At 35.1% G+C, this 15,440-nt stretch overlaps 1 protein-coding gene across 2 annotated transcripts in view; it reads right to left on the bottom strand.

Moving 5' to 3' along the window:
• The window catches only part of LOC139969812 (MOB kinase activator 2-like), a 39,648-nt gene that overhangs the window by 20,760 nt on the left and 3,448 nt on the right, over positions 1-15,440 (bottom strand). The window contains exon 1 of one of the 2 annotated variants that reach the window (XM_071975098.1): positions 543-1,514. The exons of the other annotated variant lie outside the window; for it this stretch is intronic. Within the exon in view, the coding sequence (XP_071831199.1) occupies positions 543-640 (98 nt within the window). The 5' untranslated portion in view covers positions 641-1,514. Of the gene's footprint in view, positions 1-542; positions 1,515-15,440 lie in introns of those variants that run through there. 2 annotated transcript variants of the gene reach the window in all.

Below are 15,440 nucleotides of genomic sequence, written 5' to 3'. Positions count from 1 at the left end.
TCTGAGATTGTCTCTCATGAGATGGTAAGGGGAGACATAATTCTCTTTTCATATGTGTACAAAAACTAATCTTCAGATTGCCCAAAGGACAACCAGTTCACTTACTGTATGGTATAATTAACAGACAATTCCCATCTAGCCCCAAGAAACCAAATTTACCGTTCAGAACACCTCCAGAAATGCCATGTTCAAATTGAAAGGATAACCTGCAAATCTCAAAACAGTCACCAATCACCTTACCGCATGATAAAAGGTCTACCCCTTATATTTCCTTAACTGTTTCTTCATATTTTAAATGAAGCCTATGTACTATATGTATCTCTCTATTTATAACTTTATATACATATATATATTTCTATCTATATATACAAATATATATATATATATATATACATACATATACATGTAGATATATATATGCCTTGTTATATATATATATATATTTATATTTTGATATATATATATATATATCTATATACCTATATAGCTTTATATATATATATATATATAAATATATAGATATAGATGTTTAAAATATATACCTGAATGGTCGCCACCATGTTGTTCCAGCTGTGACAGTGCTTGACATTCTCAGTATGTCAAATGTTACCATGTTGCAAAAAGACAGTACGATTCCCATAAAGGCATCTTAGATGAGATCAAACTTTGCATGTACGTAAAAAGAGCAGAGAACAATTCATCCAACAAGAGTGATTCGCGCCGAAGTAACAACTAACATCCTCCCAGTCGTGAATAAAACGAAAGAGCTCTTCAAATCTTGGACTTTGATTCGTTTGCACAAAACAGAACGAAAAAGAAAAAAAAAGTTGACATTCCTTTGAGTAAACAGAAGGTTCTTTGTTTGCAATGTCATCAATGTATAAACATTTGCCCCAAACAGAAAATAGAACCACAGAGCCTACTATCAAACATTCACCGACCTTTCAGGAGTATATTTCAATGTGTTTCTGTTCTTTTTTTGTTCGGTATATATATCTTTACATCATGGATACAAGTCTTGCTTGGAGCACGTTCTTGAGCAGACAATTACATATAATCTAGTTAGACACACAGTAAGATATTAACAGCACTCTGCTTGAATAAAGTATGTCAAGATTACAGCAAATATGTATATACACCAGAATGTGAACAGAGAAATCCTAGAAACGCATTAATACACGCGGTGTTATTTTCCACTTTCTCGCTTTGCTGTATAAGAACATTTCGTGCCTCGGCCAATCAGATTTTGCACACATCTATGGTACTCTTCCTCAATGTTTGTTCACATTCTTCTTAAAACGTAACAGCCCGACGATAACGGAACATTTCTGACACCAGCACGAGTCCTTCAATTTAATAAGGTGTGATATCTGCTAACCGAACTGTCTCAAACCTGCCAAAAAGACGTGGGCATCCGTGTCACCGAAAAATTCAAGTCAGGAAAGATTGCGTGTTAAGGCAAAATCGAAAGTGGAGCATATTATCTTCAAGAATAATTTCTGAACTGGCACACATTGAACAAAAGGAGAACAGGTGACTATAGGAAAATGAAAAGGCCAGTTAACAGCATAGCCAACAAGGATGCAAATTCTTTAAGGGCAAAAAACATGTTGACAATGAACAATATAAGTGATATGAATTGACAAAGTAGTTCAGTACTTGTATGTACATACTAACATCAAGGATATGAAGAAACTGCAAAGCTTGCAGGCTGTTAATAATGTTTAAACATCATTTAGTCATTCAATGTTTGCCTTACGTGCATGTCCTTGAATACAAGACCAAGTGGAAAGTCCCGAGCTGACAAGCAAATACTTCCCATAAGGAGACATTAACCGTTTTGTGATAATACACTATATAGACTAATACAGTACAGTAATGTAATGGTCTTGTTTGTCGTTTTCATAATGGTTCATTTCTTGCGACATACATAACTATTATCGCATAAATGGAGACACAAGCCCTGCCATGATCGCTGAGGTATGTGACAGCTCTAAGTGCCATGAATTTAACCTCCAAAAAACAGTTATTTTAAAATGAATTGATATGACTTTCTAAATTGAAAAGATTCTAAATTTGAGTTTAAAATGTTGAATTGGAAGCCACCCGAAGTGTAAGTTGTAATCCAAAAGCCCTTGCAGGTTCCTCCCACATTTTGTGGTCGCTTAAGCATCGTAAAATTAACTGATGATTATTATTATTATTATTAAATACAGTGCACACCCTTCTAGCAATACATCTATGAACAGTATACTACAATACAAAATCAGATTTGAGTACCAGTACAGATTTCACCACAAGACAGGTACATAGGTATGACACATTACATGTCAACAATATTTAAATTACGAATAAAAAAAAAGCGTCATTAACATTATGCGCAAGTTATGTATTTTCTTGATACTGTATAGCCAGCATCATCATTGAACAAATACTGAAAATTTCCCTGCTGTGTCATACATTCAAGGTTTGCCAAATGATTATACAGATGTTTACCCCCCACCCCCCCCCGACAACAAATTCACTAGACTGCAAACACCGCCAATGCAGCAGCTGTCTTTGCACAGTCGCAGGAGTGTCTGTTTCCATAGTAACCGTTCCAGATGAAACATCAAGGACATTTCACTATTTTTCCCACTGTTCCAATATTACTTTCTATTCATATATTGTCTGCAAATATGACAGGCAGTGGAAAACCTAATTACTATACCAAGGTTTAGTATCAACTATAAATGGAATGAAACTTTCTGTGTATTGATGGAGTTTTTTGGCACAAGAGAGAGACAAAGAGCTTGCCCCAATGTCATATTTACTGTTACATTATATATTTTTCATAAATTCATGGAATGTCAAACATGCTCACAATATACAAATTTCTGAAATTATGTGTTATATATATATCAGTATTAACCTCTATATGTGAATGATGTACTCATATTACCTATGTGGTTGCTGCGCATGAAATTACTACACAAAAACAGGGTACATAAACATATACCAGTTATATATCAAAATACATTTAGTATGCCTACTTGCACCAGGCCTGGAGAGGGTGTGGGGGGGGGGTATAGGGAGGGCTACATCATGCCTTATGACAGCTATTTTTGAAGTTTCTATTACATTTCAATCACCATGGAAATCCTGCTAATATTACAGTGTTATGTGTTTGGTTGTCAGGATTGCTCTGGGGAGGGGGGTGCTAAATAGGTAAGAATTCATGGGTGCAGTAGTGGTAAATGAAATGCAATTTTGATCAGGAGATTAATTCATGTGGTTAAAATTGTACTTCAATTAATTTACCTCTAGAGGGAACATATAAAACTGGCACTGCGACTGACCAGTTTGAGGAATGACTATACAAAACAAGTTGCTTTCCTCCGTTATTATTGATATCACAGAAAGGAAAACCAAGCAGTAGAGAGATACAGTTTACTATCACAATCATGAACCAGTGGTCATGCCTGACTAATTCTACCTTCATACTCAATTATTCCAGCTTTAAATCAATATTTAAATCTTGTTTATTTGTTTGTACTTTTGCTCCTAAATAATGCCCTTAATTTTCAACTTAAATGAAATACAGATACTAATTACCATAATTAAAGAAATGTTTAATTATTACCTGCCCATAAACAAGCAACAGGAACCCACTTTCATGATAGAAAGGAAGATTCGATTCCTGTTAAGAATTTCCATCGGCTGCTAGCAAAAATTCCGTCGAATTAATCCGTTTTTTGAAAAGCATGCAGTTTCATACTTTTCAAACGATAGAAAAAAACTCAATAAGAAACTCCACCAATCTTATATCAGAACATTAATCATTTTTAGTAGTATAAATGAAATTGGTTGCATTTAATATCAAAATTAGAATTAAATGTACATCACAGGAGACTACTGTTATGTAACATCGTTTTTTTCCTCCAAAACTTCTTGATTCGTTTGCAGAGACTCTTCTTCGCCAAAAGAAATGACGTAAAATTTCCGCTATTTGGCAAGGTCTTTGACGATCAATAAAACATCAGATATCCTCCTCAACAAATGTCAGCAGACAGTATAAAATATAACACCACTAAAATACATGTACAGTATATATGTTAAGAACGAACTTCCACATGAAACAACAGGCAGATAGAAGCTGTTAATCCACCACATATGCAACCCATATTAACACAAAAGAAGTGCTGGATTGTTAAATTTAGTTTTTTCTTTCGACAACATTGCATTCAGCCCACTTGAAGAAGTGATGAAGAGCTATCAAAGCAGTGCTCGAAAACCCTCTAGCGACTGTTTGCATAGGTGTGGTTTATTTTTCAATTGGTCTGTACAAATTGCCGGACAGACAGATTAATTAACGATCAATAGATAGCTTAACGGTTGAAACAATCATTGACTAACAGTAATTAGGCTGGAATTCAAGTAAATAATATGTCGTGAATATTCATGACGATATGTAATGTATATTCATTATTATTATTACTGTAATAAATAAACATCATCTGACTGACATTTCCAGCCAGTTGGGACGATTTCCTAATGCTAATACCGCTCTAAACTGTCCTCTGATATCATGCTTCAAAGCACTCACATTGACAGTACAAACAGTTCCTGACCTTCATGTGATAGAAACATGAAAATTGTCCCAACTGGGTGACAATTCAGCATGTGAAGCTGCCAGGCATTCATACCTACTGTATTATAGCACAGATCTGACTACTTTCAAAGCTGCATGACCATTTACACATCCATGTCCATGACCCCACTTTTGTGAGTTCCAATTTTGCTATATTTTGTATTCATATCTACTATTGTTACAATTGTGTGAATTTATGTAGAATTTTGTGAATTATGTACAAGTTTCTCGTATTTGGTTTGACCAACTGCTCTGGATAAACTGTTGCATACTATACCTCTTTGGTTTCTTGTACATAAAATGAATGTAACATCCTCAGATCCTCGGAAGTACTTTTTTATTTTTGGTAAGGAAAATCCTAAATATATTCAAGGTAATTGCTGTAAGTATATTCATAAAATTAAGATACCATTTGCTACACTGGGCACCTTCCCACCCCCCCATCCCCCTCTCCCATGGTCCTCTTTTTTTTATTATCAAAACAATTCCTTTTAGCCTGAACTTTGTATGTGAGGCTTTGAATACTAGTCTTATAATCCAATGGATGATCTTTGCCAAAAGTGCAGGAAGTTCTCTAAAAGTACTTACTAAGTGTCTTTACTGTATATTCAGATAAACAGGATACCAGAATGATGTATTCATTACTAGATTATTTTTTTTATATATTTTTTTCTGCATATGATCTGAACATTACTATCACACTATTAAACAGACTTGACAAAAGGTTGCTTTCATTGATAACATGAGGATCTGGACATCACAATCTCACAGAAAAAATATCATCCCTGAACTCATTTCATACTTTGACAGGAGGAATTCATTTTGATCCATACTAATTACTATATATACTAATATTACCACATTCCATTCATTGCCATGTCACCACTGTAACATATTTTCACTTAAAAAAAAATCACTTATTGTCATAAATTTGCAAGTAACTCTATAGACGGTGCTATAAATATTGATGCACTGTTCGTGCTCCATTCAAGGTTTTTATAGTGATGTGTCATACTGTAGCACAGTTCGCTATGATGTAGGCTATTAATGTAACTCACCCGATAACATTAATGATTGACGAGGTAACATATCAACTATGTAAACATCGGCAACAGAGAGCTTTAAAGCAGTCTATTAGTCTGTATATTTCAGCATAGGAACATGCCTTTTAAAGCTTCATTTATGAATCCACTCATCTCAACTGTTTTTTATTTTTTCATAATAACTAATCACACTATCATTATGCTGTATATATCAATCACCTAAATATTTATAAAAATAAAAAGCCCACCATGCTGTATATATCAATCACCTAAATATTTATAAAAATATAAAGCCCACCATAAAAAGTCTAATGTATCCATTTACATTAATGTTTTGGTTTCGACCAAATATAAAGACAGGATTATACTGATGTGTTTGTTCAAATTTTTATATTCACTCAATCTTTCCAAATGGTTAAAAAATTCCATAACTGACTGGTTTGGAAATTAACACGTCACAAGCTTACCTGTCTCCCCACAACTTTAGCACTCTGTTTACAATGTCTAGAAGGAACTAGTAACCTTTCAGCACTGTGCGCCCTCTATTTTCGGACCTCTCCGGAATAGTATTATTTAAATAAAATAATACTATTTAAACATTTCTTAACTTGTTGCCAAAAATTTTTCAACAAAAGAACAAGCTTTGTTTTCTTGAATCCTTGCCTTTCCTTCTTATTCTACCACCCAAATAGTTCAAACTGGGTGAACCAGTAAAACATCATGGTGTTGTGATTAATGTAGTACACATTAGTGCACAAAATATGTTAGACAATTTCATGATATTTGACATCCAAATAGATTCAAGAAAACAAAGCTTGTTCTTTTGTTGACAAATCATTGGCAACAAGTTTAAGTAGTATTGTTTTATTTAAAGTGACCAGTCCACAAACTATTCTGTGCATCAATAATATTAAAGGGGTGGGGTACCGGTGGGCTGTGGCTGCTTCCTCATACCAGAGCTCAGATTGTGGACCTAAAATTTTGCAGTCTGCTGAAAGTGAAGCAGCCCTTTTTATACATCACCACTAGTCAAAGATAAAGATAATTGCAAATCATTGTTCATTAATGTGGCTTGTTCATAGGATGGAGGAGAAAGTTGAGTTAAATACAGTAATGTGCATCTCTATAGCACATGACTATAGAAGACCACTGGTCTTGCTCCTCCTTTAAAGTTAATTACGTTAAACTCTTCTGTAGAGAATGAAAATAAGAGCCAGACATCTTGGCTTTACTGATTTATACCTTTGGAAGGTGAACATTGAGTCATTTATAGTCATCCGGCTTTCTCAAAGCTATCATCTTGAAAGGTACTGTACTGTCTCTAGGAAATGTGTACATGCTTAAGTAGTACTTGAGCTTAGCGATGTTGTAGGAATCGCAAAAAAATGATTGTGCTGCCAATTTGGCAACTGAAGAAGGCAGTAGAACCATGGAAGTAATAGATTCATCGATGGTATAGCCTATAGTCTGAATCAAGAGGCATAGTGCTACTGTAGACTATTTGTTGTGTTGTTTCCTGGTCCAGTTTCTTTCTTTTTTTCTGAAGCAAATTCCAACATCCTTCAAAGAAAGTGAATTAACACCACAATTTGCTTTCTCTCTTAATTATCATGTATAAAACAAAAGAAATTAAAGGTTTAGTGATTGACAAACAATGCTTGCAATTATGATGTTAACACTCAAGTTTTGAAAAAAGATATTGTCAGGGGAAAGGATGCACAGGTTTGGCTACACTGTAAAGTAAAATGGGTCGGTTTTAAATCTTGGAACTGATTATAATCGAGTTTTCATAACATTGCGCATACTAATCTGTCTATAAAATCGTAATTTTCTTCCTTCCCAGATCACTTATTGAACTGGAAATAAGTTAACCTTGTGTTCCTTGTCTTTGCAGCTGTGTGTTATGTTTGAGTGGAACTTGAAAGTAAAAACTAAGATTTACACACTTCCTTGTTTCTCTCTTTTTTAAAGAAATCTAAGTTAAACTATGCACTTTGGCATAAAGTAGCCTACCTAGTTACACATATTTGTACAGCCAGTTCGGTTTGATTCAATTTCTTTCGGCTTTTAGTTATGTACAGTAAGGAACGGATGGAACTGCAGTTTCCAAAACCTACTTTCAATACAACACCGCTTAATTGTGCAGCTATAGTCAGTCAACATAAACAGCATGAATGTTTGCGTAAGCTAAACAGGTACAGGTTCTGGCCGTCTTCTGCATGGTCGAGGAATAAATTATCTTTTACAGTAGAGAAATTTTTTAAATGAAATTAATTTTCTGTATTTTATGAGAAAAGGAAAGTTACAAACCTCGAAAGTGTTACGCAAAATCTGGACACTAAATTAGGCTATGCCTTGAGGCAACATGTATTTTAAGAAATGTGCATGTTTCAAATATATGTTTCAACTGCACACTTGCTGCACACAAAAAAGGCTCACGTATTTTATCATCATTATCACGAGGGCGCAAACACACTTACATAGTTATACCCTGTGTCGTACAATGATAGGAAACACTACTTAAACTTAATTGGGAAATTGTTAACAAATTCTGCAAGAGAGAGATCACACAGGTGGAGGCTGTACAGAAGTGAGCTGACCTGCGCATGGTACCACGTTGTAATGGCTGATTGTTCTGGGTTCAAGTAACAGTATACACTGTACATATTTAATCAAATGATTCACGCACGTATAGACAATACTTTGTAAATATGATAAAACTTACTGGTTTATATATTTACAAGTGACCTGCTTACCTGTCTCCCCACAACATTAGCACCTCATTCTACCGTGTCTAGTATGCCCTGGTAATCTTTTAACACTGTGCCCCCTCAATGACCGGTCCTATCCGGTCAATGCCCTTCCTTCTCATTCTACCATCCAAAGTGTTTACTCATGCGTTTTCGTAGTGGATTCAAATCTTTCGAAAACTGCCCGGATTACATTGGATTATTACTCTCTTTACATCCTACTGGATTTCTAAGCGTTTCAACAGCCTATTACAGCCTGATAAGTATCCTTTTCTTATATACACTGTACATATTTAATCAAATGATTCACGCACGTATAGACAATACTTTGTAAATCTGGCATTTTGCACTGTCAATTGGACAAATGACCACAGTAGATTGAGTCAATGACAGGAAATATAGAAAACTATTTCTCAGAATTGAAGGTTTATTTGCTCTGCATAGCTCAGTACCCTATGAAGTACCCACAAAAAACAATGCTAATTTCATTGTGCAGTACAGCATATTGATATACAGTAGGGCTAAGCATGTTGTACATCAATTACTGATATGTTCAGTAATGTACTGCACAATTGAAACATAATTTAGGTCAATTCATTTATATTCTTAAATCTAGGTTTGTAATTGACACTGAGTCCTGCTCCAATTCTTAACTCCCTGGCACTCTGGGAAACCATTTGGGTGAAATATGATTACTTTGGAATTAAAATAAAATAGTTCTCTATTCATCCTGAAACATAATTAGGCAATTTTATGAGGAACAATTTTATGAGGAACAAGCTCATGCACACCTTAGAAATAAACTCAATATGCACAGTTCATAATACAGTACACAGTATAGTACAATACTTCACAGTCATACAAGTACTGTATATATATCACCAAACCATTACCCGTGATCAAGTGATTACAATCTTTTACCTACAAAAAAAAAAGACACAGCGCGCCCGTGTAGATCTCACAATTCTGGGACAAATAATAAAGGCAGATGTTTGAGAAGTTCAGTAATAGAATTACCTTCGATTTATACATGTAGTGTACACTGTGATGTCACTGACACACTGAGGAAATTTTTGTCATTGATCACAGCCCACGGGACAGGCTTTAATCCTATCAACTGCATACGTAATACAGCAAGTGCAATTAATTTCTTGGATGACCTAAATTTTGGGCAGGGCTTTAACAAATCCATGATTGATTCAAAAAGCCAGAGACTGCTCAGTCAATTGTAATAATTGTAAGCATTTGACCTACTGATAACATTTTCAAAATAATTTGATTGCCAGATGGAAGTGATGTTATTTAGTATAAAATACTATACATAATACACAGATCTATGATTAACAGTAGTTTGTGTGTGAATCAGCCAGTCTCTAGATATAAACAATAACATTTAATTACCTACAGTACTGCACAGCAATATCAATCAGAGGGGATATAATGAACAAGCCAATCTGTAAACAATCTGGCTGATAAAAACAACTGGTAAGCACTGTACATGGAAACCATTTTTACAGAGTTACTATATCACCAATGACCGATACATGAACATATAATTAAGAAACAATTATGCAAACAAACCAGCTAGATAAAAACAATTGAAACGTTATTAAGAGAACACTAGTAATGTAGTACAGATCTCTGAATAAAATAGACGGCTGTAAGATCATAGATTTTGTGACAGAGAAGTCACGGCCTCATTTCAAGGTACAGTAGTATCATGTATGTAGTAAGTACATTACAAGCTACTGTATGGTGGCAGAAGTGACTTGCAAATTAATTATGGTTCGTTCAGATATTTCGGGCCAGAGTGTCGTTAACCCCGCTATGTAATCTCAGCCTTCTCAGGATGTTTAAACATTGACATATCTTGTAACTTTTATGATGTGATAGGCCTATAAATGACTATGTACAATATATAGACACCCACTATCCCATCCCCCCCCCCAATCATGCTACAGTTGATGCACTATTTTACATGAAGTATGTGCACTGTACAATATACTATAGACTATAGTACAGTTAGTTCTAAAACTACATTATTGAAGCACTGTGCAGCTTATCAATAATGGCATCAGAAAGTCCCACTCCCCAGTCAAATACTATATAGTGACATTTACAATAATTATCTATGTCAGTTTATTCACTCATTCCAGAAATTGTTATGAATAAAACATCAATCTTTAGCTCATTTGCATACATGAAATGAATAATTGATGAGTTTAAGGTGATAAACCAATATCCCATGTGACTGGGTTTATACTGCGAGTCCTCCCCAGTTTAAAGCTATACATACTGTACAGACATACACAATTTTGAACTTGAGGTAGATTTTTTTTTTTTTATACTTCAGATCACGTTTGTCAAAAATTCTAATAAACTAACTAATCCCTTTCTCAATTAAACAAAAAGAAAAGAAAGTAGCATTAAAAGAATCGTCAGAAATCTGAGAGATAAACTGGAATTCCCCCCCCCCCCCCCCCCGTTCCTCAAGGCAAGCAGCATACAGTACCTTACTAGTGACTATACAATACAAAAAATATCCCGTTTGGTTCTTAGGCAAATACAAATACCAGTATTTAATATGACCCACTTATATGGTTCCATACTCTCTAATAAGACAGAAAATGTACAAACTTGATATAAATGCTTTACAAAGAAACAGTCTAGGATGGTCTTTAAATGTTGCTTGCAAGTTGTCTTTTGTTCTTGTACTGAACTATGGCATGTCATGGCTAAAATTCTGACGCAAGTCACCCTTTTATGAGCTTTTACCGAACATATTTCCTCAAATCTTACCCTGAAGAAAACAAACCCCCGAAGAATATCAATTGATAAACCATAAAATTAAAAAGAGACGATATTTACAATTTGAACTTATCCACCATGAGAGAAATATGGTTTGTCAGGAGCGCCATCATGTTATTCATTGGTTGATCCCACTCTTGAAACCAAGGCCTTCTTCGAACACCAAATGGTTTGTCACGTACAAAGACGAAGTGATGTCCAGCAAACAACAGCAGAAAGACTACGAACGAGCCTTAAAGTCCACACTTTCTATTTTAATGCCATTAATTATTCCGGTGATGCACAGCAATACTTGATGATCCGTAAGAAAATGAAGATTTCTCAATGACACAGGCGTATAAATACCGCCAAAAATTGAAAGACCACCACCCCCGCCTTCCTGTGAGGGGGTACAAAGTCCATGTTTGAACAAGCTGAGTTATTTTGGACATCTAGAAGGTGAAGCGATGTCATTACCACTTACAAACTAGTAAACTTTGTTTGTGGTCTTTAAAGGCTGCACAGTAACCATAGCAGAAAATGGGAAATGGGAGAAATCAAGACTAACCTCAGAAAGTATCAATTCTGATCATAAAAAATTAAGACCAAACCTCCTGTGGAGATTTCCTCAGTGGATGAGAGGCATAGGAAATCATTTGAGGATGATAAACTATAACAGTATTGTTAATATTATGATGCTGTTTGTAAGCTGCAAAGCTTTGACCCTTGGGCGCCACAGTGTGGACTGAAAACAACAATTTTGATCACAAGCTGTTGGAATTTATTTTTTTTCAGCATTTTCTTTGATTGAAGAGGAAAGAATAATGACGAAAACTTAATAATATCCGGTGAGCTTAGAAAGTGTAAAAGTTTGTATGTCTGTGAAATTGTGACATTTTTTTTTGGGGGGGGGGGCATCTCTTGGAGATGAAATACAGAAGAAAACTTGTAAGTTTGCATACTAAATTTTGTGTCATATTTATTCATTACAACTGCAAGCAATGAACCAAACATCAGTCATCAGGCATACAGACCCTATATATAAGACATAAACCCAACCATCATCATCGATTTTTTTATTTTGAAAGCTAAGAAAAATCTTAACCCATTTGGGAGATATCACAGGATCATTATTCCTCCGTGCACAGAGTAGGAGACTCGATCAAGTCAAAATAAATTGACGTCATCGTGCCACACGTGCTTCAACATTTATGGTCCGCTTTATTTAAACGACAATCCCGGGCAAATTTTTTTATGGTCTTCCTTCCGGTCTTATGAGAAGAACAAATTTCTGTTTGAACAACCAAAGTTGACTTTCGATGTGGTGCGGTGGGCAACTAGTTGTTTATGACTGCACTGTTACTAAGTTACCCCCAAATATATTCCATGATTATCTTGGTAACATATTCCCATTGTCATTATAGTCATTGTTTGTGATTTTGCAAAACAAAAGTTCGGACAAACAAATTTGCTGTTTGGACAACCAAAATCTAAGGACCTGGTTGTCCGAGGACAACCAGAAGAGATTCTGAAAAATTGGCCCTGACGATGTTTATTTTTCTGTAATGGGGATACATTTTGCAAATGCTGAATGTAAATTATCTTTTAGTAAATGTGTGTATCAACACTGTTAACAGTCGACCTAAAAATTCATGACAGTCTTCAGAGACAAAAATGAAAAAAATCACTAATGGTAAAATCTTTTTCTTTGCTGTTTGGGAGGTTGGTTCATTCAAAGATCTTTGATACAGAAGTTTGCTTTGTGTATTCCTTTATAAGTACAGTAGGAAGCAAAATAACTTTTTGGCGAGAAAAATTTTGTCTTTGAGCATAAGAACATGGAAAATGTTTTTGTCATAATGCCAGCTATTTTCACTACTATGTCATATTTGGGGTTCATCAGCATGCGAATAGTTGGATACATATGCATATAAAGGAATGCTGGGTAATCGGTTATTTCAAGGTTCCAACTTGTGCAGTTTGACTGAATGACAATAGTGCTGTAGAAAAAACTCACTTTAAAGGTACTCAAAACAATTTGTTTGTCTTGAAACTTTAAAAATATGTCGCAAAAGATCTCTTTTCCAATTACTACAGAACAAAATTGGTGATAACTACATTACTAGTGATCAACTCACAGTACCATTATGATCCGTTGTCAGGACAAATCAGCTTGTCAAGTTTCAGGGTGACAAGATGGGACCAAAATGGGTGTGCCAACTGTTGATTTTAGGCATGGCTGGAGGGCCCTATTGGAAAACACCAAACAAAGTTTGCAGTACTGTACAAGAATGATCACTGTCAGGCTACTATCAAGCGATCAGTAGTTTACGGCCAGGCTAGTTTGGGTCATGTTACGGAAGATGTACCACATGTATGCATCTACAAGCTTGGAAACATACAAGAAGTATCAACAAAAGTCTTCAAGGGTAAAGTAACCTAAGCTGCAAAACTTACATTTGAACTTGGCAGCATCTTTCTGGCAGTAATGACAACCTTACTGCACTATGCATACCTGCGTTACCCTTTCTACGTCGGTAAACAAGTTGTTTATTGGGAAGGATCTGAGGGTCATCTAAGTGTCCCTTTATCAACTTGTTTGATGGTCTTCCCATTTGTAAACTCCTCGTGACGTCAATGGCATAAGGTCGACGGCTTGGTAACTAGGCGTCATACTCCTACACCGTTAAGTTACTACATTTTATAACCCGTTTACAAGGTGCTTGTAAGAGATAACGAGATGACAGTGACGCTCAATGGGCCAGATAATTATGCAAACATAACGAGGACAATTTGTAAATATAATTAATATTAAGAAGAGACTAAAAAGAAGGCTCCAGTACAAATGTTTGATCACTTTATAAAGGAATATTAAACAAAAAGGTTATAAAGCTCTGTGATATGATATATATGTGAAGCGAGAAAATCTACCCTTGAACAAACAGCAACTTTCACACAGCTTATATTATGACATATACAGCCACATTAATTTGCATTTTTGAAGAAATCTCTGTGCTGATATCTTCTTTTTGCTTTTGTCAGTAAGTACAGTACCTGTAGGACAAGAATTACCAGCTGAATGCACCATTTTTTATAGTGAGAAGAACAAAAGTGAAAGCTGTAGGCATAATTTTACCACACCTTTTGTGTGGTTGTTATTTAGTATGAGAAGTATTAGCTCTGCATCATTAAATCTAACAAATTCAGATTTCCTTTTGGTCAAAGTGAAATTGAAAGTTATGACTTGGTAGCAGCTTTCTCAACTTTGCCATTATGTGTTACACATACTGTACATTTCATGCCATGTAAATAGTATGTAAAGGTAGACTTATATATGACAGCATTTCCTGATGTACTAACATCTATACGAAGCATGATCCATGATTACATTCATTGTGCACGGGTATGAAACACAAGGTCAGCAATGTACAAAAACTAATGAATTGCTTATGATATCTTCAATGGATATCAGGTATGTTTCGTTGAAGACGTATAGAGCCCCTTCATATAGCTAACCTAAACTGAATTTGACCAAACTATGTTCACCAAAAGAAATCCATAGCATGGGAGAATTCACAGATTAATTGTAGCTTTAATTTTGGACCTTGTGTGACCTTTGACCTGTAACAATTTCAATAGGATTCTTGCACTCACCAAGCTGGATCTACGTACAAGTATTAAGTTCAAGAAAGAAACGTTCATCTTATGTTATCATGTTTACAATATTTCAGACTTCATTTAAATATTGACCACAAATGACCTTTGACCTCCACCAATCTCAATGAAGCTCTTGCACCCAACAAGCTGAATCTGCATACTATGCATGAAGTTCAACAACATGTACTTCTTCAGTTATCATGTTCACAAAGTCAATAATTGTGATCTTTTGTGATTTATTTACTACAATATATAGTACAGTACAAACAGAAGATTGCTTTTATAGACCACAGGGACCTAAGTTGTGTTTGTTTAGAGTATATTTAAGTCACAGTCTGCTGATTCAGCAACTAAAAAGCAATGGTAAAAATTCATCAAACAAACAACTATTGTGGTCCAAAATAGAAATATTGATCCTTGTATTTCGTAGAATTTAATATAAGCCCATGTATTAGGGCTACCGTAATTCTAGGATTCCGAATGAAAGTGCAGCTACCAAATGACTAACATAAGTTTAATGGTAATCACTTTAGCCAAACAGTCGACATTATAAAGTACTTAAATCGCAAAATA

The sequence above is a fragment of the Apostichopus japonicus genome, chromosome 7, assembly GCF_037975245.1.
Source record: "Apostichopus japonicus isolate 1M-3 chromosome 7, ASM3797524v1, whole genome shotgun sequence".
NCBI lineage: Eukaryota > Metazoa > Echinodermata > Holothuroidea > Aspidochirotida > Stichopodidae > Apostichopus > Apostichopus japonicus.
This window is presented reverse-complemented; position numbering and strand designations above follow the sequence as displayed.